At 42.3% G+C, this 27,144-nt stretch overlaps 1 protein-coding gene across 4 annotated transcripts in view; it reads left to right on the top strand.

Moving 5' to 3' along the window:
• LOC124804860 (protein Abitram) overlaps positions 1-24,348 on the top strand; it is a 40,307-nt gene extending 15,959 nt beyond the window's left edge. For all 4 annotated transcript variants that reach the window (XM_047265215.1, XM_047265219.1, XM_047265218.1 and 1 more), the window contains exon 3: positions 23,691-24,348. In XM_047265215.1, coding sequence (XP_047121171.1) covers positions 23,691-24,184 — 494 coding nt within the window. In that variant the 3' untranslated portion in view covers positions 24,185-24,348. The remainder of the gene's footprint in view (positions 1-23,690) is intronic.
• Positions 24,349-27,144: the final 2,796 nt, after the last annotated feature.

Genomic DNA, 27,144 nt, shown 5'->3' with positions numbered 1-27,144 from the left:
GGAACAGCAAAGGACATATGTTGTGATTCTTTTAACCAGCCTCTCAGAATGTAGTATATGGCAATAAAGCATGTGTGATGTTCCTAGTTCTCATACTTGTTGCCAGCCTTACATCTGAAATAATATTTTTATTGTCTGTGAACTGAGAAGACAGAGGAATTCCCACTTTGTGTACCCAGCTATGTCACAAGAAGGATCTACAGACTGTTCCACAAGCTTGTACCGACCCTTCTGTAGCATTCCTTTTGAATCATTGGCACCCTTACAGAGTTTATTTTCCACTAAATGCATTAACACTACACGACATGTAGAAATTAGTAACTAACATGACTAACACAATAAATACACATGATCAGAATCTATAAGGGCCGTTCAAAAAGAAACAAGCCAGAGGCATAATTGCAGAAACCAGTACCTGTATGTTAGAAGTATTGACCTGGTTGTTGAGACACTTGTCCCACTGTGACACAATGTGGTGAATGGCTGTCTCATAAAATTCCTAGGGCTGTGATGTTAACCAGTTCTGCATGTACAGCTGGACGAGGTTGTCCGAGGTGAATCGTTTGCCACTCAGAGCCTTTTTAAGAGGACCAAAAATGGTGTAATCACAGGGAGAGAGGTCCGTACTGTATGGAGGGTGGCCAAGAACCTCCCATTTGAATTTCTGCAGGAGTGCCGCGACTGTGTTGGCCGTAGGAGGCTTTGCATTGTCATGGAGTAGAATGACCCCACAGGAGAGATTGCCTGGTCATTTTGATTTGATCGCTTGGCGAAGGGAAGTCAAGGTTTGCGAGTTACACTGGGAATTCACTGTTGTCCTGTGCTGCAGGAAGTGAATCAGAAGGGGGGCATATTGGTCAAGGAAGAATGTCAGCATAACCTTTTGTGCAATTGTGTGGACGACACCATTCACACTCGTTGTAACAAAAATTTTGTTGACCATTGTAACCAGCAATTTGTTTCCTCTTGCATTTGCTTAGTAAAGTTGTCATTAACACAAAGATTGGTTTGAACGTTTTAGTGCTTTACTGAATGTAAGATTAGTGTTTAACATCCCTTTGACAATGAAGTCATTAGAGACTGCACAAGCTCAGAATAGGGGAGGATGGGAAAAGAAATTGGCAGTGCCCTATCAAAGGAACTATCCCAACATAACCTGGATAACTTTAGGGAAATCATGGAAAACCTATATCTGGAAGGCAAGATGGGGGATACAAATTGTTGTCCACCTGAAAGTGAGTCCCGTGTGGTAATAACTATGCCACCTTGTTTGGTGGGCTTTACTGGAGGTAGTACATATTCCATTGCCTCCATCCAACCCAGCCAGTTTACAGGCCTCAAAAGATAGGCAAGAGAACTTCTGTGAAGTTTGCAAGGTAGGAAAAGAGACACTGGCGGAAGTAAAGATGTGAGGGTGAGGCATGACTTGGGCATGGGTAGCTCAGTCACTAGAGCTCTTACCATGAAAGGCAAAGGTCCCAGGTTTGAGGCCTGGTCTGGTGCACAGGTTTAATCTGCCAGGAAGTTACATCTTATTTCTGTTGCTGGGTTAAGTGGACAGTTTTGCGAGACAGTATTCACACCCATCTTCACCGAGAGATATTTGGGTGAGCATCAGTCACAATTTTTCAATGGCCTACAATTAGTAGGAAAAAGATTGTGGACAGTTGTGATTAAGATGCAAAAAGAGACAGAGAGAGTTGCAACTAAAATGAATATTTATTTACTCTGTGACTGGTTTTGGGCATCACAGTCTAAAATGAGTTGCTATACGCAGCACACTGGATTGAAAAAGACTTATGAATGATGATATTTTGAATATCTTTACAGAGCAGTTGAATGAATATGTATACTGAATAGGAATTGCATCATTATTAATTTGATAAACTTAGTTTGTTTTAACTGCAGTGCTTGAATACATTTTATTTCAGCTGTAGCACAGATCCGTCACCATTCACCCCCCCTCCCCCACCCCCATGTGTTTTATGGACTCCATTATTATTGATGTGGCCAAAGCTTCAGTAATTCTAGTACCTCAAAACAAAATTTTCACCATTAATTTATAATCACAACCATGTCTCATAATGACCAGAACTAAAGTATACAGTTGTTACAGTAAGGGCTTCAGTTGAAATGTATGTTTGTATGATATATCTGAGATGCTAACATTGAAATGTGAAACCCAGTCTTGACACTTATATTCTAGGAACCATGGATAGAAGATGTGAAAAAGTGTATCTGCTTTGCTGGCCATTAGAATGGCAACACCAGGAAGGACAGCTAATAACAAAAGTTTACTTATTGTATGTATGTAATTAACTTTGTAGATGATTTGAGGGTGTACATGATGTGAAATTTAGTACACAGAGCTACAACCTCTGGCAGCAATGACAACTCTAACCAAACTGGGCTTCAGGTGGAACTGGCATTGGATGAGAGATCTGGATGTGTCATTCCATGCTGCTTCTACTCTTTGCCTGACTTTTATAAGTTATAGTGGTTGGCAAGTGCTGCCATGCCAGTCTCTTGGCAATCCATGCTCAGATATTTTCCTGTTGCTGCAACAATGGACCCCATGCTGACAGTCCATAGTGCTCTACAAGTCATCACACTGTTTGTGAATACTAGTCTTGTGGCAAACAAGCCTGTTTCCTGACTCAAGATGGGTAATGTGATTGTACAGTTCTACATGGCTGAGCTAATGGTACCTTTATCCTCTCAGGTGCTAATCTCATAGGGCCACTAAGATCCTGTGTGGTGTTGAATATGGTCCTCCTCAACCTATTGATTCCATATTTGCATGACAATTGTGGAAGTACTGCTAACGCGACCTGCAATATGATAAATTGCAGTCTCGGTTGGATTGGTCAAGATCCTGCCACTTTTGAATTTTAGTGCATACTGGTACACATTTCTTCTTCTTAAGTAAGGAAAACACAATCTTCTCACAAACAACCAACACTTGAATTTGATTTCTGAATGGGAAACAAACTGCATAATCTTTTCTTATCTAGCAAAACGAGGATAATGGAATGTAGTCGAAGTAAATCAGGTGATGCTGTGGAAATTAGGTTAGGCAATGAGACACGTAAATAGTAGACGAGTTTTGTTATTTGGGGAGCAAATAACTGATGATGGTCGAAGTAGAGAGGATATAAAATGTACGGTATTTACTTGAATCTACGCCGCACTTTTTTTCTGGTTTTTGTGATCCAAAAAACCGCCTGCCGCTTAGAATCGAGTGCAAAGTAAGCGGAAGTTCTGAAATATGTTGGTAGGTGCCGCCACAACTAACTTCTGCTGTCGAATATATGTAGCGCTACACAGGCATGCTTTGCAGGTACAAAGGTAAATACTGGCGCCAAAACCTCTGCGTCAGTAAATAACTTAAAAAAAAAATGTGGAAGACGAGCTTTTTTCTCCGCCCCGAATTTCGACCACTGCATTTTCATACATTATCCAACAAAGTAAATACAAATTCTGTATTGTTCATCTTCGAATGTAGCAGCTTTTCAATGTACTACGAAAATCCGACTGGCAAGACTGTTTGCGATGTTTGTCATATGGCCAATTCTACGTTTTGAATTTTTTGCTACCTATGAGAAGAGATGGTTGCTAATGGGAACTTTTATGAATTGTGAATCACAATCAGTATTCTCTTCACCGTAGGAATAATACGAATATAGACATTTTGCCATGTATTCTTTCGTGTTTGCTGCTATCTCATTTAAATCCTGTCTGCCTAATAAACTACGAAACTAGGGTGAGACAACAGCAAACGCGGGAGTATACACATATCATGTCATGTTTATATTCGTATTATTCTTATGCCTAATAGTGATACAGTCAGAAATGAAGCACGGCAATTGACTAGATTTTTAAATTGAAGATGACTCTAATTTCTGTGCAGAAAGTATTGTACTAAAGAGGCGTCTGCAAAGATTTTTAAACGGAGAAAATTTTTCGCTAAACTCTCGTTCAGAACATCTTCTATCATACACAGTTTATTATTTGGTTCTTGATGCTCATTATCAAAGAAAGCAGCAGTGTAAATAACAACAAATAGCAGTCTCTTGCCATTGTTTCGCCGCGAGCGGCGACAGGTCTTAAACACTCATCATCAGAATGCGATAAACAATGCATGACACAATACAGTAATGCATTTTCAGCTTAGAGTGACGGAAACACCTATAACAAAGAGAACGGCACTAATCACATCAAAGAAAAATAAGCAATCAATTCAAACCAGACGAAGCGCGTGAAAAACGGAAGGGTACCCGTATAAATACGGATGGAGCACCTGACGCATAGCAATGGCTACCTGGTAAAGCTTAACTGCTAAGCTTACGGCTCGAACCAAACTACTGTAGCTGTATCGTCATTCATTCGACCTAAATTGTGTCTCATATTGCAATGGACCAACTTTGTTTCGATTTGGAGGTGCGGCCTAAAACTTTTCTCTCCCCTTGAATTTCGAATCTCAAATTTCAGGTGCGGCTTAGATTCGGGAAATTTTTTTTCCTTTATTTCGAGTCTCATTTTTCAGGTGCAGCTTAGATTCGAGTAAATACGGTAGACTGGCAGTGGCAAGGAAAGCATTTCTGAAGAAGAGAAATGTGTTAACATCGAGTATAGATTTAAGTGTGAGGAAGTCCTTGCTGAAAGTATTTGTATAGAGTGTAGTCCTGTATGGAAGTTAAACATGGATGATAAATAGTTTAGACAAGAAGAGAATAGAAGCTTTTGAAATGTGGTGCTACAGAAGAATGCTGAAGATTAGATGGGTAGATGACGTAACTAATGAGGATGTACTCAATAGAATTGGGGAGAAATTTGTGGCACAGTTTGACTAGAAGAAGGGATTGGTTGATGGGACATGTTCTGAGGCATCAAGGGATCACCAATTTAGTATTGGAGGGCAGGTGGAGGGTAAAAATCATAGGAGGGGACCAAGAGATGGATACAGTAAGCAGATTCAGAAGGATGTAGGTTGCACTAGGTACTTTGAGATGAAGAAGCTTGCACAGCGTGGAGTAGCATGGAGAGCTGCATCAAACCAGTCTCTGGACTGAGGACCACAACAACAACAACAACAACAACAACAACCACAACATGTACAGAATGCAGATGACGTAACCTATTTACTTCAGGTGGTTGTGCTGAAACGCTAAAGCATATAGGACATTTTGTGCCAATTAGTTGTTGCATTCTATTTTCATGGTGTTACAATTTTAATGCCCGACAGTGTAGATTTTATGAAGGCTTTCAGTTCAGTGCCTTACTGAAACCTATAGCAGATTCATTCATATAGGGCATCCAGCAAGATTTTTCTCTGGATCGAAAATATCTTGAGAGATCAAAAGAAAATGATCTGGAATGGAGCATGTTCCATTGATACAGCACTAATTTTGGGTAAGCCTCAAGATTGTAATTTCGAAACCTAGCAAGTTTCTTTCTTTTGTGTGTGCCTATCGACAATTCAACACTTCTGCTTTTTGGTGAAAGGTCTCCTTTAATCCAAAAGTATTTACATTGTACAAGAACTTTCCTACTATATTTTTTCAACTTTAACACATATTTACACAAAGTTTAACTCTCTTATGAATTACTTGATTGTGATTGGCAACTACGCTAGTATGACAGACTAAGAGAAGTATTGTTGGACTCTGATGTGCTGAAATGCTTCTGATACTGTTCTTGTGCGCTAAATATGCTAAATAATTCAAACTTCGATTGTAATTGTAATAGGTGTATTGCAGTGATTTAAAAGATTTTTGAAAACAGAAAGTGCCACATAATTTTTATTTATCTTTAAGATCGATGGTCTTGATGAAAATTCATTGTAATTGATCCATTAAAGTCACGGTTTCTCCATTTTTGTGTGACCGTGCAACTTCTGTACTCATACAACTCCTTTGTAGGACTTTTACTTGCTCTTCTCTACTTGCAATCCAGAGACTGCTGTCAAAACTCTCGACACTTTGACCTTCAGAGACACAACTAACACAGAAAGCTAGTGAAATACAAAAAAAATGTGAGGCAACATAACAGAATGTTTTTATTGCCAAAACTATAGACAACTTGACCTTCAAAGGAATAACTAACATATGGTGTAATATTTTTAAGTGTCCTGTTTTCTCATTGCAAAAATTAATATTTATAGAAATTTATTTGATTAAAATGAACATTTTAATTCATATTCCAGTTAGAGAAATTATATACTCAAAATTAAATATATAGTAATTTAACTGAACTTCACACACGAAAACAACAAAATGAACTGACTGGTACCGCTTCAAGTGATGAATGAAGAAACTGGCACCCAAGAAAAATGGATTCTTATACCTTTAAAAACATCACACTACCTAATTTAATGGTAAATGGTTAAATCCTCTACTGAACTAAAACTGTTGCCAGTAGTTACTGAGTAAAAGTGATGTAGCTATTTTACAAAGTGTTCCAACAATCTGTTCCTATGATTACACTCCTTTGATTAATATAGATAAAGCATACCCATTTGTGATAAAACAACATGAAATATTATATTAAGAACTTGGTTACATTCTTTGAAAGCTGGTAGGTATTCCATTGAAGGCTGTGGAATGTGTTGTGCCAGATGTTGAAACACATCATTAGCACAGAAACTATGTTACAAAAGTGAACTGGAGTCTTTACTTCTAGTATTTTAAGATGCATGGTTGTGATTGAAGAGAAGGATATTTTCATGGACTCAGAGTTCATAAAACGTAAAGGATGAGTCTGAAGAACTCATACACTCCTAGCTATCTGGAGTCTGAAGAGATTTTTAGTCCTTTACATTTTTGCTGAAGCTGTACTTCATTTTCCTGTATAATGATGTTTTCTTTCTGCAGTACTTCTTAAGGCTTTTGTTTCTTTCCCTTGTTGATAGATCATACATCAGAGGAAGGCAGGATTCCCATTAGTTGTTAATTTGGGCTGAATTTCTTCATTACGTTCATCATCAAGTTTAGCCTGTTCCTATTATTATTATTATTATTATTTTTAATTATTATTGTTATTATTATGCTGAATTCAGGAAGTATATTAAGTAGCTGGTTACAGATATTTCACTTATGTCGTCATCACCATTTCCTTAATACCCATCACATATATTTTTCATTCCATTTGTAAGCTGAATGGTATCAGCATTTGCCATGAATTCCTATCTTGTATTCCCTTGTGGGTCCGGCCCTAGGTATTCCTGCCTGTCGTAAGAGGCGAGGAAAAGGAATCTCACACCTTTCGGCCTTAACACTTACCATGCTAAGCCCTTAACTGCATGCCACTCCCTGTGTGCTGACTGATTTTTCCTATTTTCAATAGATTTTAAATAGCTGTAAAGGACGTTTAGTTAGAGATACATAAAAACTACAGGTGTGGTTTAAAACTTTAAGGTTTCAACTTTACATGGGTTAACAGTCATGTGTATGGGGCGTATACTGTTTCCAAGAAGTGATGCGGATTTCTCCTCGCTTTTGCGAAAATAAATTTTTGTCAAAAATTTATTTTTACTACTTTATTCAATTTAAAGAAGAAATGAATTTTGGAAAGTGATTGTTTGACACTGAAAAGACATTTGTTATACCATTTGCACATAAAGCATAGCTACATACACATAAGCTATTTTGCATAGTGAACCACAGTGTGATAAAGCTTGAAGCACAGGGTGACACGCAAACCTACAATACACTCACTGCACTCATAAGAAGTATCTTTCCTCCCAGCTTTCCCAGTAATGTTCTTTTGTTTTCCACTACACACTACACAACGTCTTTGTGCTTTCTTCTTCCCTTCTGCCATTTCCACACGGTTCGGAAAATGTTTCTGTGACAATCGAGCAACCGTTGCAGATCCATGAGAATCCTCAATTCTCTCTCCTCTCTGTAACACTAACGCAGTGCAGACCTCCTGTATAAACTTAGCAGTGCTCAGTTTCTTCTCATTGATGCAATTGTGCAAAATACAACCATTGGAAACTGCCATAATTATACAGTGGAAGGCAAGCTTTCTCCACCACTTCACTGTTTTGTGATCAAGTGCTCCATATGAAAGACGCTGATCAAAAAGGTCTACACCAGCTTTATGTTTGTTGTAATCCAGCACTGCCACTGGTTTCAACTTTTCATTGCCTTCTCTTGTAGCAACAGGCATCATTGAGGATGTGTGCCTGGTACTTATCATCCACACATCCCTCTTGTCTTTCCATCGCAATGCTAGCACATCGTTCTTGCGGCAAAATATTTGTTCACCCTTTTTGAGTTTACCCTCTTTGAGAGCCTTGGGCAATCCTTTTCTGTTTGGCATTACAGTCCCTACAAGACCAGTGTTGGCTCTAGCCAGTTCTTCGGCTGGTGTAAAATCTGTCAACATATACAGTGTGGCCCTTACTTTGGAGTGAGCCGAGCAATCGCTTTACCACTGCAGAAGCACTGTTGTCCAGTTTATCGTCCCTTCCGTGGTAAACTTCAAAGTTGTATGTGTACCCAGTTTTGGATTCTGCAAGAATGTATTAACTTTCTTTGAAATTCCTTACCAAATCATCCAGAAGAGGCCTGACCTTATGAAGGGCATCAAAGTCTACTTCACCTTTCTTGTTTTGCTTTGAATTGTCATTTATGTGGAACATAGACAAAATATTCAGAAATCTGTCCCTTGGCATAATATTGGGGCAAAAATTGCAGCTAACCACTGGATCACTACACCAGTGACTGGCCATACTCGGCCTCTCACTGATTGACATGTGGAGGATAATAGCCAGAAACATCTTTGTTTCAGCAATTGTTAGCGTCCTCCACTGCTTGAATCTAGAATTGGGCCCTAATTTGTTTTGTGCTCTCAGTGTGGCCAGCTTCTGTCTATCATATAGGTTTGTTTGTTCCTTCATAATTGAAATAACCCAGTCATTTATAAAATCAGAAAAAAAAATCTAAATATTCACTAGACTGACCGAGTCCTACATTATTTAGCACACCACGCGACCCTGTAAATAACAAAGTGTTTGGTGTTTGATCCACTATAGTCCAGTCATCCTATGAAATGTCACTCAATCTTGGCCTCTTTTGATGATGAGTGGGGGGGAACACAGGCGGTGGCTCACCTTCATCTGATGACAAATCTGTGTCTGAAATAATACAGAATGTAACAGAACAAATCGCAACATGAACTGTCTTGTTCTGCATCGATTTAGTAAGATGTTAGACTTACCTGGACTATCGTTATTTTCCGGCATTTTGTAATCACTATCACTATTGAAATCCGAAAAATCATCATCAGTAGGTTCAGCAAGTACTTCTTCAATCATTTTTTGAAGTTTTGCATCCTCATCACTCGCCATTGTGAGTAAAAAGAAGATCAACAAGCTAAAACCAAAATACTAGCGCCAAAATCAACGGTAAACAAACGACAGGACACCACAGAACACGTAACATACGCGTGAAAAACACACGTGCATTCATTCGGAAATATCGAATTACCTCACTAGGTGCTGCGATCTAGCGCTAATATGATGAACTACAAGCATTACAGGACCAACAGGTTGTAGCGGGAATGCTAACAATGCGTTTGAAACACTAAAACATTGTGGAATGCGGCGGGACGTAATATTACGGCGGCCGCATTTTCTTCGTTTCCTCCTGCGACGTAATATTACGGCAGCCGCACGGTAAGTGTTAATGTGATGGTTCCCTGTAGGGTTTGACCTCCATTTTTCAAAATTTTCCCAAAGAGCGAGCCAATTGGGGAAGGTTGTTTTACATGGTGCATCGTGTCCATTGTGCATTGATATCTTTAGCCCACTTTTTTGTTGTGGCATTGCAGTCCCGCTCATCCTCCATCTCTTGAGTGAGGACATCTTCCTGTGTGCATTTTCCTCCACCCACTATGCAGTGTCGTCTTCTGCGCCGACGAGGACCATGGAATTCTTTGCACCTCATATCCAGCACGGTAGCCATTGTTGTGGGAACGCCATTTACCCTGATGCCTCCGCCGTTAACTCCCCAAGTATGCCATGAAGTAGATGCCCATCTCCCTGAGGTATCAGGACTCCCGGCAATGGCCATCCTGCCAGGTGGCCTTTGCTGAGGCTGGGTGGTGCCTGTGGGGAGAGCTCCTGGTCGGAGTGGGTGGAATCAGGGCAGATGACATGTCATGAGCGTAGTACATCATCTCTTGTTGGTTGTCCGCTGCCAGCAGTCTCTAAGCAGGCAAAGTCTAACTTCAGTGCTAAGAAATATGACCTCAAATCGTTCCCCTCCCTGACCGCACCATGGGAGGAACGCCAGGCCGGCACTGAAGCTTATTTGCCCCGGTACCTCATATGTACGAGAGTTGATGGGGAATCTTTCATGTCCATGAGGCCTGGGAGCATTTGGATGACAAGTTTGGGGAGGTGGAGGACTTGTCCAAAATGCAGTCTTGATAAAAACAGCGTCCTCTGCCCATTCATGGGCATTACTCACTTGTGACAAGTTGGGGGCTGTTTCTGTTACCATCACGCCCCATACGAGCTTAAATATGGTCCATTGTATTATATTCCACAGTGACCTTCTTTTGCTGTCTGACGACGAGCTGTGCATCACTTTAGAATGGTGAGGTGTTTATTTTGCCCAGGACGTTCATTGGGGTCGGAGGGATAATCAGGTTGCCACCGTTGCCTTCATCTTGGCCTTCAAGGATGACACGTTGCCCAAGAAGGTTAAGGTGATGGTCTACCGCTCTGACGTAAAGTAGTATATCCCTTATCAGATGCGGTGCTTTAAGTGCTGAAAGTTCAGCCATATGTCTTCCCTCTGCACTTCCTGCGTCACATGTTGATATTGTGGATGTCCAACACATCCCAATACTCCACGTTTCCTGCCTCCCACCTGTGTCAACTACGGAGAGCATCATTCACTTGCTCACCAGACTACACGATTTTACAGAAAGAGAAAAATTGTGGAATACAAGACCCTGGACCGACTGACCTACACTGAGGCTAAGAGAAAATATGAGCCCCTACATCCTGTGGCTATGACCACCTCATATCCCCCTCCCCCCGTTGCTCCCGCACCACCTACCTCAGGAGCACTGCCCCCCCCTTCCCCCTCCTCCCCCCCAACCATCGTGGACACCAGGCCCCAATCCTGAGCCCGAGAAGAATAAGTCTTCTTCGGCTCCTCTCACCTGGAAGGGGTCCCTTGGGTCACTTCCTTCCCAGGTTTCTGCTAGTGGGAAAGATGATGCCCACCAGTGGCTGAAGAACCCAAAAGCAGCTGGTTGTAAGGCTTCACACTCATCTTCAGTTCCGGAGACTGAATCAGTGAAGTCCTCCCAGCCAGGGAAATCCAAGGAGCAGTGAGAGAAATCCAGAAAGAAGGTCCCCAAGACCAAGGGAATTGGGGTGGCACTCACACCACCACTACCTACAAGCTCTGCGTCTGCGGATGAGGTGGAGATTCTGGCATCTGCTGCGGACCTAGATCTCTCTGGACCCTCATACACAATGGATTTAGACTGCTGAGGCAAAAAGTTGGTTGCAACAGGTGACCCTGCAGCGTAAACTGCCTCGTTGAATGTTCCATGCCTTCCCAGTCTCATGATGACGTCATCCTCCAGTAGAATTGCGGCGGTTTTTTCCACCGACTGGCCGAGCTATGGCAAATGTTAAGCTTTGCACCTGCTTTCTGCAGGAAGCTTGGTTCCCGACAATGCAGACCCCTGCCCTCTGTGGCTACAAGGGATACTACAGGAACCATAGCGACTATAATTGAGTGTCAGGTGATGTTTGCATTTACGTTTTAAACTCAGTCTGTAGTGACACTGTGCCCCTTCAAAACCCTCTTGAAGCTGTGGCTGTCAGAATAAGGACAACGCAGGAAGTAACTGTCTGCAATGTATATCTTCCTCCAGATGGTGCAGTACCCCTGAATGTATTAGCTGCACTGATTGATCAACTCCCTAAACCTTTCCTACTTTTGGGAGATTTTAATGCCCATAACCCCTTGTGGGGTGGCACCATGCTTACTGGCAGAGGCAGAGATGTCAAAACTTTAATATCTCAGTTCGACCTCTGTCTTTTAAATACTGGAGTTGCCAGACATTTCAGTGTGGCTCATGGTAGCTACTTGGCCATTGATTTATCAGTTTGCAGCCCAGGACTTCTCCCATCTATCCACTGGGGAGCACATGACGACCTTCCCCATCCTCCTGTCACTCCGGCAGTGTCAGGCCCATGGAGGCCTGTCCAAATGGACTTTAAACAAGGCGGACTGGGAAACTTTCACCTCAGCTGTCACTGTTGAATTCCCCCACACGGTAACATCGATGTGATGGTTGAGCAGGTGACTACAACAATCGCTTGTGTGGCAGAAAACACAATCCCTCGCTCTTTAGGGTGCCCCCGGCGAAAGGCAGTCCCTCGGTGGTCGCTGGCAATCACTGAAGCAATAAAAGAGCGTCGGTGAGCTCTACAGCAACATACGCAGCGCGCGTCCCTGGAGCACCTCATAGCCTTTAAACGGCTCCGTGCCCGTGCTCACCAATGTATCAAACGACGCGGAAGCAGGAGTGTTGGGAGAGATATGTCTTGAGCATTGGGTGCCATACGTCACCTTCCTAAGTCTGGGCAAAGATCAAACGTATTTTCGGGTACCAGACCCCAACAGGTGTTCCCAGTGTTAATATACACTCCTGGAAATTGAAATAAGAACACCGTGAATTCATTGTCCCAGGAAGGGGAAACTTTATTGACACATTCCTGGGGTCAGATACGTCACATGATCACACTGACAGAGCCACAGGCACATAGACACAGGCAACAGAGCATGCACAATGTCGGCACTAGTACAGTGTATATCCACCTTTCGCAGCAATGCAGGCTGCTATTCTCCCATGGAGACGATCATAGAGATGCTGGATGTAGTCCTGTGGAACGGCTTGCCATGCCATTTCCACCTGGCGCCTCATTTGGACCAGCGTTCGTGCTGGACGTGCAGACCGCGTGAGACGACGCTTCTTCCAGTCCCAACCATGCTCAATGGGGGACAGATCCGGAGATCTTGCTGGCCAGGGTAGTTGACTTACACCTTCTAGAGCACGTTGGGTGGCACGGGATACATGCGGACGTGCATTGTCCTGTTGGAACAGCAAGTTCCCTTGCCGGTCTAGGAATGGTAGAACGATGGGTTCGATGACGGTTTGGATGTACCGTGCACTATTCAGTGTCCCCTCGACGATCACCAGTGGTGTACGGCCAGTGTAGGAGATCGCTCCCCACACCATGATGCCGGGTGTTGGCCCTGTGTGCCTCGGTCGTATGCAGTCCTGATTGTGGCGCTCACCTGCACGGCGCCAAACACGCATACGACCATCATTGGCACCAAGGCAGAAGCGACTCTCATCGCTGAAGACGACACGTCTCCATTCGTCCCTCCATTCATGCCTGTCGCGACACCACTGGAGGCGGGCTGCACGATGTTGGGGCGTGAGCGGAAGACGGCCTAACGGTGTGCGGGACCGTAGCCCAGCTTCATGGAGACGGTTGCGAATGGTCCTCGCCGATACCCCAGGAGCAACAGTGTCCCTAATTTGCTGGGAAGTGGCGGTGCGGTCCCCTACGGCACTGCGTAGGATCCTACGGTCTTGGCGTGCATCCGTGCGTCGCTGCGGTCCGGTCCCAGGTCACCGGGCACGTGCACCTTCCGCCGACCACTGGCGACAACATCGATGTACTGTGGAGACCTCACGCCCCACGTGTTGAGCAATTCGGCGGTACGTCCACCCGGCCTCCCGCATGCCCACTATACGCCCTCGCTCAAAGTCCGTCAACTGCACATACGGTTCACGTCCACGCTGTCGCGGCATGCTACCAATGTTAAAGACTGCGATGGAGCTCCGTATGCCACGGCAAACTGGCTGACACTGACGGCGGCGGTGCACAAATGCTGCGCAGCTAGCGCCATTCGACGGCCAACACCGCGGTTCCTGGTGTGTCCGCTGTGCCGTGCGTGTGATCATTGCTTGTACAGCCCTCTCGCAGTGTCCGGAGCAAGTATGGTGGGTCTGACACACCGGTGTCAATGTGTTCTTTTTTCCATTTCCAGGAGTGTATATAGCGTGTTATCTACCAATGCAAACGCGATTGCCGAGCACTTTACTGAGCACTATGCTCGAGCCTCTGCGTCGGAGAATTACCCCCCCCCCCCCCTCCAGCCTTTTGCACTCTCAAATGCCACAGTGAATCCTATAATGCCCCAATACAGAGTGGGAGCTCCTCAGTGCACTTGCACATTGCCCCGACACAGCTCCTGGACCAAATCGGATCCACGGTCAGATGATTAAACATCTCTCATCTGACTACAAGCGACATGTCCTCATGATCTTCAACCGGATCTGGTGTGCTGGTGTCTTTCCATCGCAATGGCGGGAGAGCACCATCATTCCAATGCTTAAACCCAGTAAAAACTCGCTTGATGTGGATAGCTATCGGCCCATCAGCCTCACCATTAATCTTTGTAAGCTGCTGGAATGTATGGTGTGTTGGCGGTTGGGTTGGGTCCTGGAGTCACGTGGGCTATTGGCTCCATGTCAGGGCGGCTTCTGCCAGGGTCATTCTACCACTGATAATCTTGTGTCCCTCGAGTGTGCCATCCGAACAGCCTTTTCCAGATGCCAACATCTGGTTGCCATCTTTTTTGATATACGAAAAGCGTATGACACCACCTGGTGACAACGTATCCTTGCCAGATTATACGAGTGGGCTCTCCGAGGCCTGCTCCTGATTTTTATCCATAATTTCCTGTCGCTTCGTATTTTCCATGTCCAAGTTCATGCCTCCCATAATTCCACCCATATCCAGGAGAATGGGGTCCTGCAGGGCTCTGTATTGTGTGTATCTCTATTTGAAGTGGCCATTAATGGTCTAGCAACAGCTGTAGGGCCATCAGTCTCATCTTCTCTGTATGCCGACGACTTCTGTATTTTGTACTACTTCTCCAGTACTGGTGTTGCTGAGCGGTGCCTACAGGGAGCCATCCACAAGGTGCAGTCATGGGCTCTAGTGCACAGTTTCCAGTTTTCGGCCACAGAGTCGTGTTTTATGCACTTCTGTCGGCGTCGTACTGTTCATCCAGAACCAGAACTTTACCTTAATGACGATCCACTCACTGTAGTGGAGACATATCGATTCTTAGGACTGGTTTTCGACGCTCAACTGACTTGGCTTCCTCACCTTCATCAGCTTAAGCGGATGTGCTGGCAGCACCTCAGTGCCCTCCGCTGACTGAGCAACACCAACTGGGGTGCAGATAGCTCTACGCTGCTGCAGCTCTACAGACCCCTTGTTTAATCCTGCCTTGACTATGGGAGTCTGGGTTATGGTTTGACGGCATCCTTAGTGTTGCGTCTACTTGATCTAGTGCACAACTGTGGCATTCGCCTAGCAGCAGGAGCTTTTAGGACAAGCCCGGTGACCAGCATCCTTGTGGAGGCTGGAGTCCCTCCATTGCTGGTTAGGCGTGCACAACTGCTGGCCAGTTACATTGCACATGTTCGTAGTTGTCATGTGCATCCGAATCACTGTCTCCTTTTACCAACTACGACAGCTCATCTTCCACATCGGTGGCCCAGGTCAGGGTTTCCAATTGCAGTTCATGTCGGATCCCTTCTTTCTGAACCGGAGTCCTTGCCTTTACTACCTATACTTCAGCTCCATTCGTGTACACCTCCATGGTGTACACCCAGGCCGTAGCTTCGCCTGGACGTTTCTCATGACCCTAAGAACTCAGTTAACCCCACGCGTCTGTGCTGCCACTTCCTGTCGATTCTTGAAATGTACTGGTGGTTTACACCTATGGCTCAATGGCTGATGATCACATCGGCTTCGTGTACATCCATGGAGGACATATTGAACAGCATTCGTTGCCCGATGGCTGCAGTGTATTGACTGCTGAGCTGGTGGCTATATCTCATGCTCTTGAGCACATCCGTTCATGCCCTGGGGAGTCGTTTCTTCTGTGTACTGACTCCTTGAATAGCCTAAAAACTATTGACTATTGCTACCCTCGTCATCGTTTGGTAGCGACCATCCAGGAGTCCATCTATGCCCTGGAATGGTCCAGTTGTTCAGTGGTGTTTGTGTGGAACCCAGGTCATGTCAGAACCCTAGGAGATCGGCTTCTCTGCAACTGACCTGTACTCAGTACTACGCCACAAGGTTTTGCAGCTTTGGGAGATGAAATGGCATAACCTCAGCACGCGCAACAAACTGTGTGCCATTAAGGAGACTATGATTGTGTGGCAGTCCTACATGCGGGCCTCTCACAGGGACTCTGTGGTTCTCTGCAGGCTCCGCATTGGCCATGTTTGTGTGACACATGGCTACCTCCTGCACCATGATGACCCACTTCAGTGTTGGTGCGGCGCCTGGCTGACAGTGGCCCATATCTTGGTGAGCTGTCATTCTTTGGCTGCCCTGTGACAGACTCTTCAGTTACCGGACTCGTTGCCATTAATTTTAGCTGACAACGTCTCATTGGCTAATTTAGTTTTACATTTTATACGTGACAGTGGGTTTTATCATTCTATATAAGTTTTAGCACGTCTTTTGTCCATTTGTGTTCCCTACTCTTATGCTTTTAGGGTTGATGTTTTAATGTGTCGCAGAGTGGCTAGCTTTTCCTTTTTATTCTCGTGGTCGACCAGCCATGGTCATCTGCTTTCTTGTTTTTACTTCTTCTACCTGTTTCTTGTTTCTTTGGTTTTCTTTTCCTGTTTTGTCCATGGTAGTGGTGGTTGTCCTTCTGGTTCTTCCTTTCTCCTGTTATTGTGCTGTACGTCTCCGTTTTCTTCTTTCCTTTGTGCAGTTATCTTACCTGGAGCAAGGGACTGATGACCTCACAGTTTCACAGTTTGGTCCCCGCCCCCCCCCCCCCCTCCTCCCTCTCTTTTAAACCAACCAATCTCTCTTGTACCAACCACTTCACCTTAGAGTGGTACTTGCATTGAACTTCCTCATTATATTACGATGTATTCTAAAATCTGTCTTCCCCCACAGTTTTTATCCTCTACATCTGGCTCTAGTACCATTGAAGTAATTCCTTGATGTCTTAACACATGTACTACCATTTGTTTCTCCTTCTTGTCTGTGTTTTCCATATGTTCATTACTTCACCAATTTTGCAGACAAACTCCTTATTCTTTATCTCAATAGTCCACTTAATTTTCAACATCCTTCTGTAGCACCACACTCTAAACACTTCCATTGTGCTCCAAATGTACATTCTCACAAAATCCTTCCTCAGATTAAGGCAGATGTTTGGTTCTAGTCGACTTCTCTTGGCTTGCCTTGCTCTCTTTGCCTTTGCATTTTATGTCCACCTTACTTTGTCTGTCGTGAGTTATTTCGTTTCCAAGGTAGTGAGTTTCTTAACATTGCTTGCTTTGAAATCCCCAATTTTGATGTTAAGTTTATCACTAACCTGATTTCTGCTACTACTCATTACTTTTGTCTTTTGTTGGTCTACTCTCAGTCCATATTCTGCACTCATTAGCCTGTTCTTTTGAGGCAACATGTCCTGTAATTCTCCTTCACTTTATTAAGGATAGCAATGCCATCAGCAGATCTTGTTATTGATACCCCTTTCACCCAGAATTTTAGTAACACTCTTGAACCTGTCTTTTATTTCCATCATTCTTTTTTTGCTGTGTAGCTTGAGTAGTAGGGTCGAAAGACTTCATCTCTTGCTTCCATGGCAGACACCCTTTTCAATCTGAACGTTTCATTCTTTCTTTTCCATTCTTGTTTTTCTCCCTAGGTTCTTTTACACATCGTATACATGACTCATTTTTTCCTTATAGCTTACTTCTATTTCTCTCAGAATTTCAAATATCTTGCTCCGTTTTCCATACTAAAATACTTTTTCCAGGTAGACAAATCCTAGGACTTTGTCTTGATCTTGCTTCTGTCCTGCTTCCATTATTAATCACAACATCGTAGATGCTCTCTGGTTCCCTTACTTTTTCAGAAGCAAAATCAATCGTCAGCAATGTTTGTGTTTCCAAATTCTGTGATTGCCCGTTTCAGAGATGTTCATTGCTTTTCAATTGAATTGCCTGCTGTTTTGTTCCTCCAGGCTTTTTCCAAGTATACCTCCTCCACTTGGGGTTTTTGAACAGTGTATTTACTATTACCTCCTGAAATTTATTGAAGGACTCAATTAGGCTTTCTCCTCCCACACTCATTACTACCAAGCATTTATTCTCCCATAACCCTTTTCTTTCATTCCTTCCCCTGCCTCTGTGTTCCAGTCCCCCATGGTTATTAGAATATCATCTCTGTTTTCATACTGAATTATCTGTTCAGTAGACTCAAATACTTCCTGTGTCTCTTCATCTTCTGGTTGAGGTGTAGGTATTTATACATGCACTGTTGTTGTTGATGTTGGTTTCCTGTTGATTCGGATTAGAACAATCCTATGACTAAACAGTTTTCAGTAGTTCACTATGTTCCCGGCTTCCCTGTGCATAATGAATCCAACTCCCATTATATCATTTTCTGCTGCTGTTGATATTACCCTACATTCATCTGACCAAACCTCTTTATATTTCTATTTCACTTTACTGACCCTCTTCTGTACCTAGACTTAGCTTTTAGATTTCCGTTTTCAGTAGGTACCCTACTATGTTTAAACTTCTGACACTCTGCACTTTTACTGATAGTATGTTAACTGTTTCATTAGTTATTCTGTCTTTTTATCTCCACTGTGGCAGTCCCCTGCTGGTTATGCAAATGGGGGCTAATATGGAAACTTTTGTCACTGGAGAGATCATTATGACACTTTTTTAATTACAGACCACAAACTAGGCATCTTACTACTTTCAGAGAAGTACTAAGCATTTTAACACAACAGCAACATGTTTTACACTTAATGTTCGTCATTCAGGAACAGTCCAAAGTATGGTATGGTCAATAAAGAAGATGGTGATCACTGCAGTTAAACTTTTTTGTATTTTTTTCTCCATCGTGATTAAAAAAGTATGTGCACATTTACAGGGTTTTGTGATATCTAAGTATCCTCATTAGTCACTGAAACCAGTAATTATGTCTAAACTTTTGCTCTTGAGATCTGTGAATAAATGAAAACTTGTTTTCAGTAACTTATGTATTGCCATAAAAAGTACAGCTGTTAATAAAGTGCATTTTAAGAAGGACTTGAAGTATACATTGCTGGCCAGTTACTTCTGATCCACTCATGATTTTCTCAACAGATTATTGATGTATATACGGGGTGATTCAGGAGAAATGTCACACAATTTGTGAAGTGATTCTACATATGAAAATAAACTGAAAAAGTCTTATGAACATGTGTCTGATTTTCAGTTGTTACAGAACTTGTGTGGATTGTAGTCTACGCACCTCCATGGAGGAATATGAAGATGTGAATATTACCAAAATACTGTGTACAAAGGTACTAGGAAATTTTTGCAACATGACGCAACAATAAATCGCAGGAGGCTGATAGGTGCTGTGTTCTGAGAATACTTCATACTTGCATTGTAGCCACGTGACAAGTCTGTGGGCACAGTCATTCTCTATGAGGGTCAGTTTGAAGTTCCTGCTATGGCATCGTGGTCAGGAAGTGAGATTCGCACAGTTTTGCGGTACAACTTCATGTGTGGCTTAAACATAGACCAGTGCTTTGAAGAAATGACTCTTGCACTCAGATGTGTGTCCACATTGTACAACTATATTCAGGTGGTACAGAGAATTTCACTCTGGAGGACACTGAGGAGATGGGAAGCCCACGATCATCAGTTGTGGAGGGAAAGTTTGATGCTATGAGGAAAATGCTAGACTAAGACAGGCAAGTGACCTATAAGCAGATAAAGGATACCTTAGGGCTGAATGCACCAGCAATTCATTCGATTCTGTGTGATCTTATGCAAGTAAAGAAACTTTGTTGTTTTTGGGTGCTGCACAGACTGACGGAAGAGCAGATGGCACGACATGTGACTTGGTGCTGGGGAGATGTTAAAAGAAGTTTTCTAAGGGACAATCTTAGTATGTAAATAACATTGTGACAGGTGACAAGAGTTGGCTGCACTGTTTTGAAGAGCCGAATAAGACTCAAAACAAAGTTTGGGTCTTTGAAGAAGACGACACACCCAGAAAATTCTGATCGGTAAAGAAGAGAATGATAGCTGTTTTTTTCAAATCGAGTGGAATTGTGAAGTGTGTTGTTTTGGACACACAGAAGACAGTCACAGCTAAGTGGTACACTGAGCAGTGCCTGCCCAAGGTCATCCAATCTTTGAAGAACATGTGACTGAAGTCAAGAATGGACATTTGGTTCCTCCATCATGACAACACTCCACCTCACCATCCCGAAGCATGCACTAAATATTTGAAGGGTACCGAACTGAAACTTCTTGAGCAATCTCCTTACAGTCTAGACCTTGCTCCTTGTGACTTTACACTGTTCCCACATGTGTAAATGAAGCTGAAAGGAATACAGTTGTCAAGTGATCAGGACCTCCTGAGGGCTTGGGACAATTAGTGTGCCATACTCCCTACAGAAACTTGAGTGAACAGGTTTAGGGATTGGTTTTGGAGGATGGAGAGGTGTATTCAGTGTTGCGGAAATTGCTTTGAAAAAATTAAATTAATAAAGCTGCATTCCAAAACTTTCCTAGTACCCTTTGTAGGTGCTGTTGTTGGTGGAATAATGGTGGGACAGATATCTACATCTAAATCTACATAGATATTCTGCATATCACACTTAAGTGCCTGACAGAGGATTAATCAAACCACATTATTCCAAGCTCAGACAGTGTGCAGAAAAAACGGAACACCTATGTGTTTCCATGCAAGCTCTGATTTCCCTTATTTTATTATTATGATCATTTCTCCTTATGTAGGTTGGCATCAACAAAATATTTTCGCATACAGAGGAGAAACTTGGCGATTGAAACTTCGTGAGAAGTTTCCTCTGAAACAAAGAACGCATTTGTTTTAATGATGTCCATCTCAAATCTTGTATCATGTCTGTGGCACACTCTCCTCTATTTCGGGATAATACAAAACATGCTGCTCTTCTTTGAACTTTCTTAATGTACTCCGTTATTCTTATCTGGTCAGGATCCCAGACTGCACAACAGTTCTCCAAAAGAGGACAGACAAGAGTAGTGTAGGCAGTCTCTTTAGTACCTCTGTTACATTTTCTAAGTGTTCTGCCAATGAAACACAGTCTTTGGTTTGCCTTCCCCACAACATTTTTATGTGTTCTTTCCAATTTAAGTTGTTTGTAATTGTAATTCCTAGGTATTTAGTTGAATTTATGGCCTTTAGACATGACTGATTTATTGTGTAACTGAAGTTTAACAGGTTCTTTTTAGCACTCATGTGGATGACCCCACACTTCTCATTTATTTAGGGTCAAATGCCAATTTTTGGACCATACAGATATCTTTTCTAAATCACTTTGAAATTTGTTTTGATCTCCTGATGACTACTGGATGATAAATGACAGCATCTTCTGCAAACAACCTATGAAGGCTGCTCAGACTGTCTCCTAAATCATTTGCATAGATAAGGAACAACAGAGAGCCTATAACACTACCTTATGGAATGCCAGAAATCACTTCTGTTTTACTCAATGACTTTCCATCAGTTACTATGAACTGCGATCTCTCTGACAGGAAATCACAAATCCAGCCACATAACTGAGATGATATTCTATAAGCACACAGTTTCACTACAATCCACTTGTGTGGTGCAGTGTCAAAAGTATTTAGGAAATCTAAAAATATGGAATCAATTTGAAATCCCTTGTCAGTAGCACTCAACACTTTGTGTGTGTAAAGAGCTAGTTGTGTTTCACAAGAACAATGTTTTCTAAATTCGTGTTGACCGTGTGTCAATAGACCGTTCTCTTTGAGGTAATTCATAATGTTCGAATATATGTTTGGAAATCCTGCTGCATATTGATGTTGATGATAGGGGCCTGTAATTTAGTGGCATACTCCTATTATCTTTCCTGAATATTGGTGTGGAGCTATTGTTATCAGCATACACTGAAAGCCCAGGTAGGTCTTGTGTCAGGAAATGTGCATCTGCTATGGCTGTCATGTACTTTTGGCAGGAACATAGGCCCCATAGCTGGGTCATCAGTCATACCACACAAGACAATCACTGTGAATCTAACCTGGAATCTTGTTTCCCTAGTCTCATGTGGGGTTCTCCATTGCCCATTATGAGAACTGCGTGTGTCCATCATACCCCTGTGATTAAATGTAGCCTCATCTGCAAATAAAATCTAGTGCACTACATGTCTGCATACAGCCAACCATTCACAAAATTGTAGTCTCCTTCCTGAGTCAAACCCTCTGAATGTAACATATGCCACATTCATGGTAGTATAATACTGAGCTGATGGCTAATGGGCCATGTACTGATGGTGGGACTCTGTAGTGCCATTGCAATAATGTCTGCCCTTTCTTCAGCTGACTGGATGGCCGCACATTCTGATACATGTACATGGAGTATTGCTCTGGATTCACATAATATGTGAAAAATACTGTGAAGTATGCTCATGCAGGCAGTTCATCAGTCAGGAAAAGTCTCTGGTGTTCTGTCACAGCTGCACAGACACCACCATTACAGTACCCGTACACAAATGACATGTCTGTGTCTTCTGCATGGGTGAATGTATACGACTTATTGGTATTCATGGACACAATGTACTTGCTCAGTTAAGCAACACTCAAGCACGACACACACATGGCGTCACGACTGCTTGTTGATACAACCGATGATTGCACACTGAGTACACTTGCAGCTGTTGCTTCAGTGCAACATCACAGTGCTGCCATATCTTGGAGAACCCTCACACCTCCCGTAGGATGGAAATGTCATCTGTCCTACCATTAGTCTGTCCACCACAGCACCTACATGGTATTTCAGTAACTAATATCCACACCTGTTTTCATATTCATTCACAGATTCGTGTACCCCCTCAGCCCACTCCAGTTCTGTTACAATTGAAAATCGGACATATGTTCATAGGACTTCATCGGTTATTTTCACTTTTTGAATTACCCCACAAATTATGTGATATTCCTCCTGAATCACACTGTATTTTTGATAATATCATGTAATGTGAATTCTTTGTTACGCTTTAATATCATTAATCTTAAACACTATAAATTGTTCACTTGATGATGTTTGGCTATTCGTGTATTGAAGTGTGTGTATATTTTAATGTTTATTGCAGTTATTGTATTATTTTAGAAATGAAAAAGGGGCTCTAATTTTATTGATAGTCTCGATTACCACTTCCCTTAGATTCTGTGGAGTGCAACTTCTTGTGCAAAATATTTATTGTATAATGTTTTTGTCTGATGCCCTCATCTGTGAAGGTCCCCTTACTTAGAAACAGCACATCTAATTTAATGTAGTTAACAATGAAACATACAGTGCAAGAGAAAAGCCTTTGGATGATCATAAGTTTTTTGCCCCTCTAAATTTGCAATATTTGTTTTATAAGGTTTTATTATTACTCCAAAAAGTTATGAACACAAAACATTTACTGCATGTAGTAGTAGTAGTTGTTGTTGCTTTGACAGTTCTTTGGTGTTTTATGGGACATATATGTGTTTCTGAAATGTAAAATGTTTCTCCTTTTCTTTGTTGGCAGAAAGAAAAGTAAAAGATATTTTGCCAATTGAAAAGAGTGTGGATTTGTCTGTACCACAGTTGCCGCCGTGGGAACGCTACTTCACCAAAAGAATAGTTGGAGATATCTGTCTGCTGATACATTCCAACCGCATTGCAGTGGTGACACTTCTTCCCACTCACCCTGTTATTGCAAACGGCAAGTCAGTTGTCTCAGTGGATTTTGCCAAACGGGCTGATAATTCTGTCCGTGGGAAAGGAAAGAGAGGTGCTCAGGCACTCAATGTAGATTCAGCACTTTGCGAACTCTTGTGCAGTGATGACACCAAATATATAATACGTGCATGTATTGGAGGAAAATTGATCGAAGTTAATTTTCGTCTGATGAAACAGCCACAGCTTCTCACTAAGCGGCCTCAGGCAGAAGGATATATAGCAATAATGTTACCATATGAACCACGTAAACAGAAGGAGAGACCAGTATGTGATACTCTCATAGATGCGGAAGTTGACTAGTTGTTGATTGCTTGACATGTCTTAGTGGCTGTGATGTATGTGTGGTTTCAGGGAGAGGTAACGTTTTCAGTTTTAATTTAATGTTATTTGTACTTGTGCAGACAGGAAAACAGTTTTTGTACAATAAGCCTGTGATAAATAAATAAATAAGACTTTTACTTTTACACCTTTTTTGATTAAATTGTTATTTCTTTATACTTGAAATTAAGTTATTCACTGTATTTAATGTTTTGTTCAAACCATTCCATGCCATCACTTTGTGATAACAATTGTCTTCCAAAAAACCCACTGGAATAATTAAGTACAGTAAGTTCTTTGTTACTTGAATTAAAGCTGTCCCAGAGACCAGACCAGCATAAGAAAACTTGCCACGGTGATAAAATAAACTGTTTGCAGAACATTTGTGTCTTTTTTTCCCAACAAACAGTTTGTTTTTGTATTTATGTAAACTTGACATTTGGTTTGTGTCTCTGTTTTCAATTGATGGATTGTGGCTATCCTTTGTGCTAAACAAAACACACAAAATAGGAGGATGATACAATCATTATTCAGTGTTCTAAGTGGTGAAACAAATACTGAAAATAATATGGGAAAAATACTAAAAATTGAAGTAGCAACGAATTTAATAAATGAAAGAAAATGTGGTATAGTGTTGGAAATCTGATTTGTAATTCAGGTTCATAGAGTATGAGAAAAGAAAAACTGTTGCGCACTTAAATTGAGCCATGATGGACTGGTCAAAGATTCAATCTCCTTCGCCCAATCTCTGCTACAATGAATATCTCATTTTGCTACCAACCCCTGAGCCCAAAACCTACTGAAAGCTATCAGTGAATCTTGCATCTTCCTGTCCATACTTCGATCTGTCTGTGTCCTACTGCTACTCAACCATGTGCTGGTTAACAAATTCATCCATTACAAACTAAGTGGTAAGAACTGCAACTGTAAATTAAAATGGAAAACAATTCTCTTTTTAGTGGCAAGCATTGCCGATTTCTTGCAGCAACACAGGAGTTGGTCTAGAGATTAGGTTGTGTTGTAAGTTCAGGAAGAATAATATGAGTCTTACATTGTGACACTGGTAATATTGTAAGCTTCTAAGTGCACAACATGATGTGACTGATATACAGTGAGAAGAACACATTAGGGAGTGTATTTACAATACATCCCTTGATCCCACAGTCCTATTCTCAATTGGCTGTTGTCCGTGTCTCACACCCAGCTCCACCCCTGTTCCCATGCCTCCTAGTTCACTGCAATAATCGGTGCTCTCAGTGGTCTCCCTCTTTCTTCTATCAACTCCTCCCCCCCCTCCCCTTTCTGCCCTACAGCCGCCAAACCCACTGTAACAGTTTATAGTCTGCCACATGCAACTGTACCAATGTGGCCTCACTGTTGAAACTTTTCTGCCATGCTCCCTTGCAGCCTCTCCCTCCCAGCCACAAGCTTCCTTTGCCTCCGCCTGTTCCTTCCACTCACCACTTCCTGGCTCCATTTGTCTGTTCTATCCAACACAACCTTTCACTCCAGCTGGGCTGCAGCACTAGGAAAATGTAGTTAGTCAGCAAGTGTAGCCATGTGTATCTTTGTTAGCCATCTCTGAAGGCGGACATCGTACAGAATCTGTGCAATATTTCCAGTCTTTTCTTTATGTGCCTATCGACTACTCAAAGCTCCAACTTTATAGTAAGGGGAAGCCCTTAGTCCTTTGCAGGTGGGTATGTAATCAAAGTGTTGAAAAAATGCAACTTGGCTTTCAAATAAGAGTTCCTCGTGAGGGCACACAAGTGGACATGTAAAAAAAAAAAAAAAAAAGAGAGAGAGAGAGAGAGAGAGAGAGAGAGAGAGAGAGAGAGAGAGAGAGAGAGAGAGAGACTGCTATTTACCTCGGAAATCTTGTTCTCTTTTTTGTTTAGTGGAAAAGTCATTAAATGTCCATTACATTTCATACTGATTATTTATTTACACAGCAGTAATCTCTTCTGATGAAACTGCTGCTGCTGATCAAGATGATGAAACTTTTGATGCTGCAGCAGAACTGTACGGAGGACATCCTACGCCCGTGACAGAATTGCCAAAACTGCACCTCCCATAAAACTATCTTTTTGCAAACTTTTCTATGCATATTTATCAAATTTTAATTTTGTAGGCAGATTTAATAAAAATGAAGCACAGCAAAACTATCGAGTGAGGTTTAATACAAGAATTACACGGCTTAAATGTTTAACAAAGAACGTTATGACTTTCAATGCTTTAGCATATATTGGACTTTCATTTGAATTAGCATAAAAGAAAAACACCTAATACTTACGTAAAGTTCTCTTTCAGTTGTCTTACGACACCAGATTACCCGAGCAATGTAGCTGGTGACTAACGACAGAGTATATGATTTTTTTTATACGAGGATTCACTGTATGTGAACAGAGTGTAGCTGTCTATGAGCACAATGACTAACAACGCCTCTAATATTAATCAGCCACAGAAGGCTTATTAATGAATTCTTATTTATTTACACAGCAGGTCGTATCAACTGACTCTTGGGAACAGCAATAGTACTGGCTGGAGGGTCAAGTAAATTACGTACCCCTCCATCGTTTTACTTACTCCCTCTACAGCTGTGTGCTGCCCAAGACCTAAGTCAGCAGAAAACAACAAGAATTGGAAGCATTCAGTCAAGTAGAATATTTGCTTCAGCACTCGAGATCCCACAATATCGCAATGAAGTAGCAGGAAGAACTCCGTTGTTGATCATGACTGAACTGTGTAGGTGGCAGCTGTGTGAATCAGTCGCACTGCTGTCACATAAACTATGGTAATGACAGCTGCTTGTTTGGCAACAACTGGATAATAAGTTCTTTCTGTATTTTTTGCTAATTGGTGGTGGGTGAGTGTGCATTTCCTTGCACGTGAGTTGTGTGGCTGCAGGCTTGGATGGTGTTGCCTGCCATGGAAGGGAACAG

The sequence above is a fragment of the Schistocerca piceifrons genome, chromosome 7, assembly GCF_021461385.2.
Source record: "Schistocerca piceifrons isolate TAMUIC-IGC-003096 chromosome 7, iqSchPice1.1, whole genome shotgun sequence".
NCBI lineage: Eukaryota > Metazoa > Arthropoda > Insecta > Orthoptera > Acrididae > Schistocerca > Schistocerca piceifrons.
The sequence above is the reverse complement of the archived record's forward strand: the minus strand, read 5'-3'. Positions and strand labels throughout refer to the sequence as shown.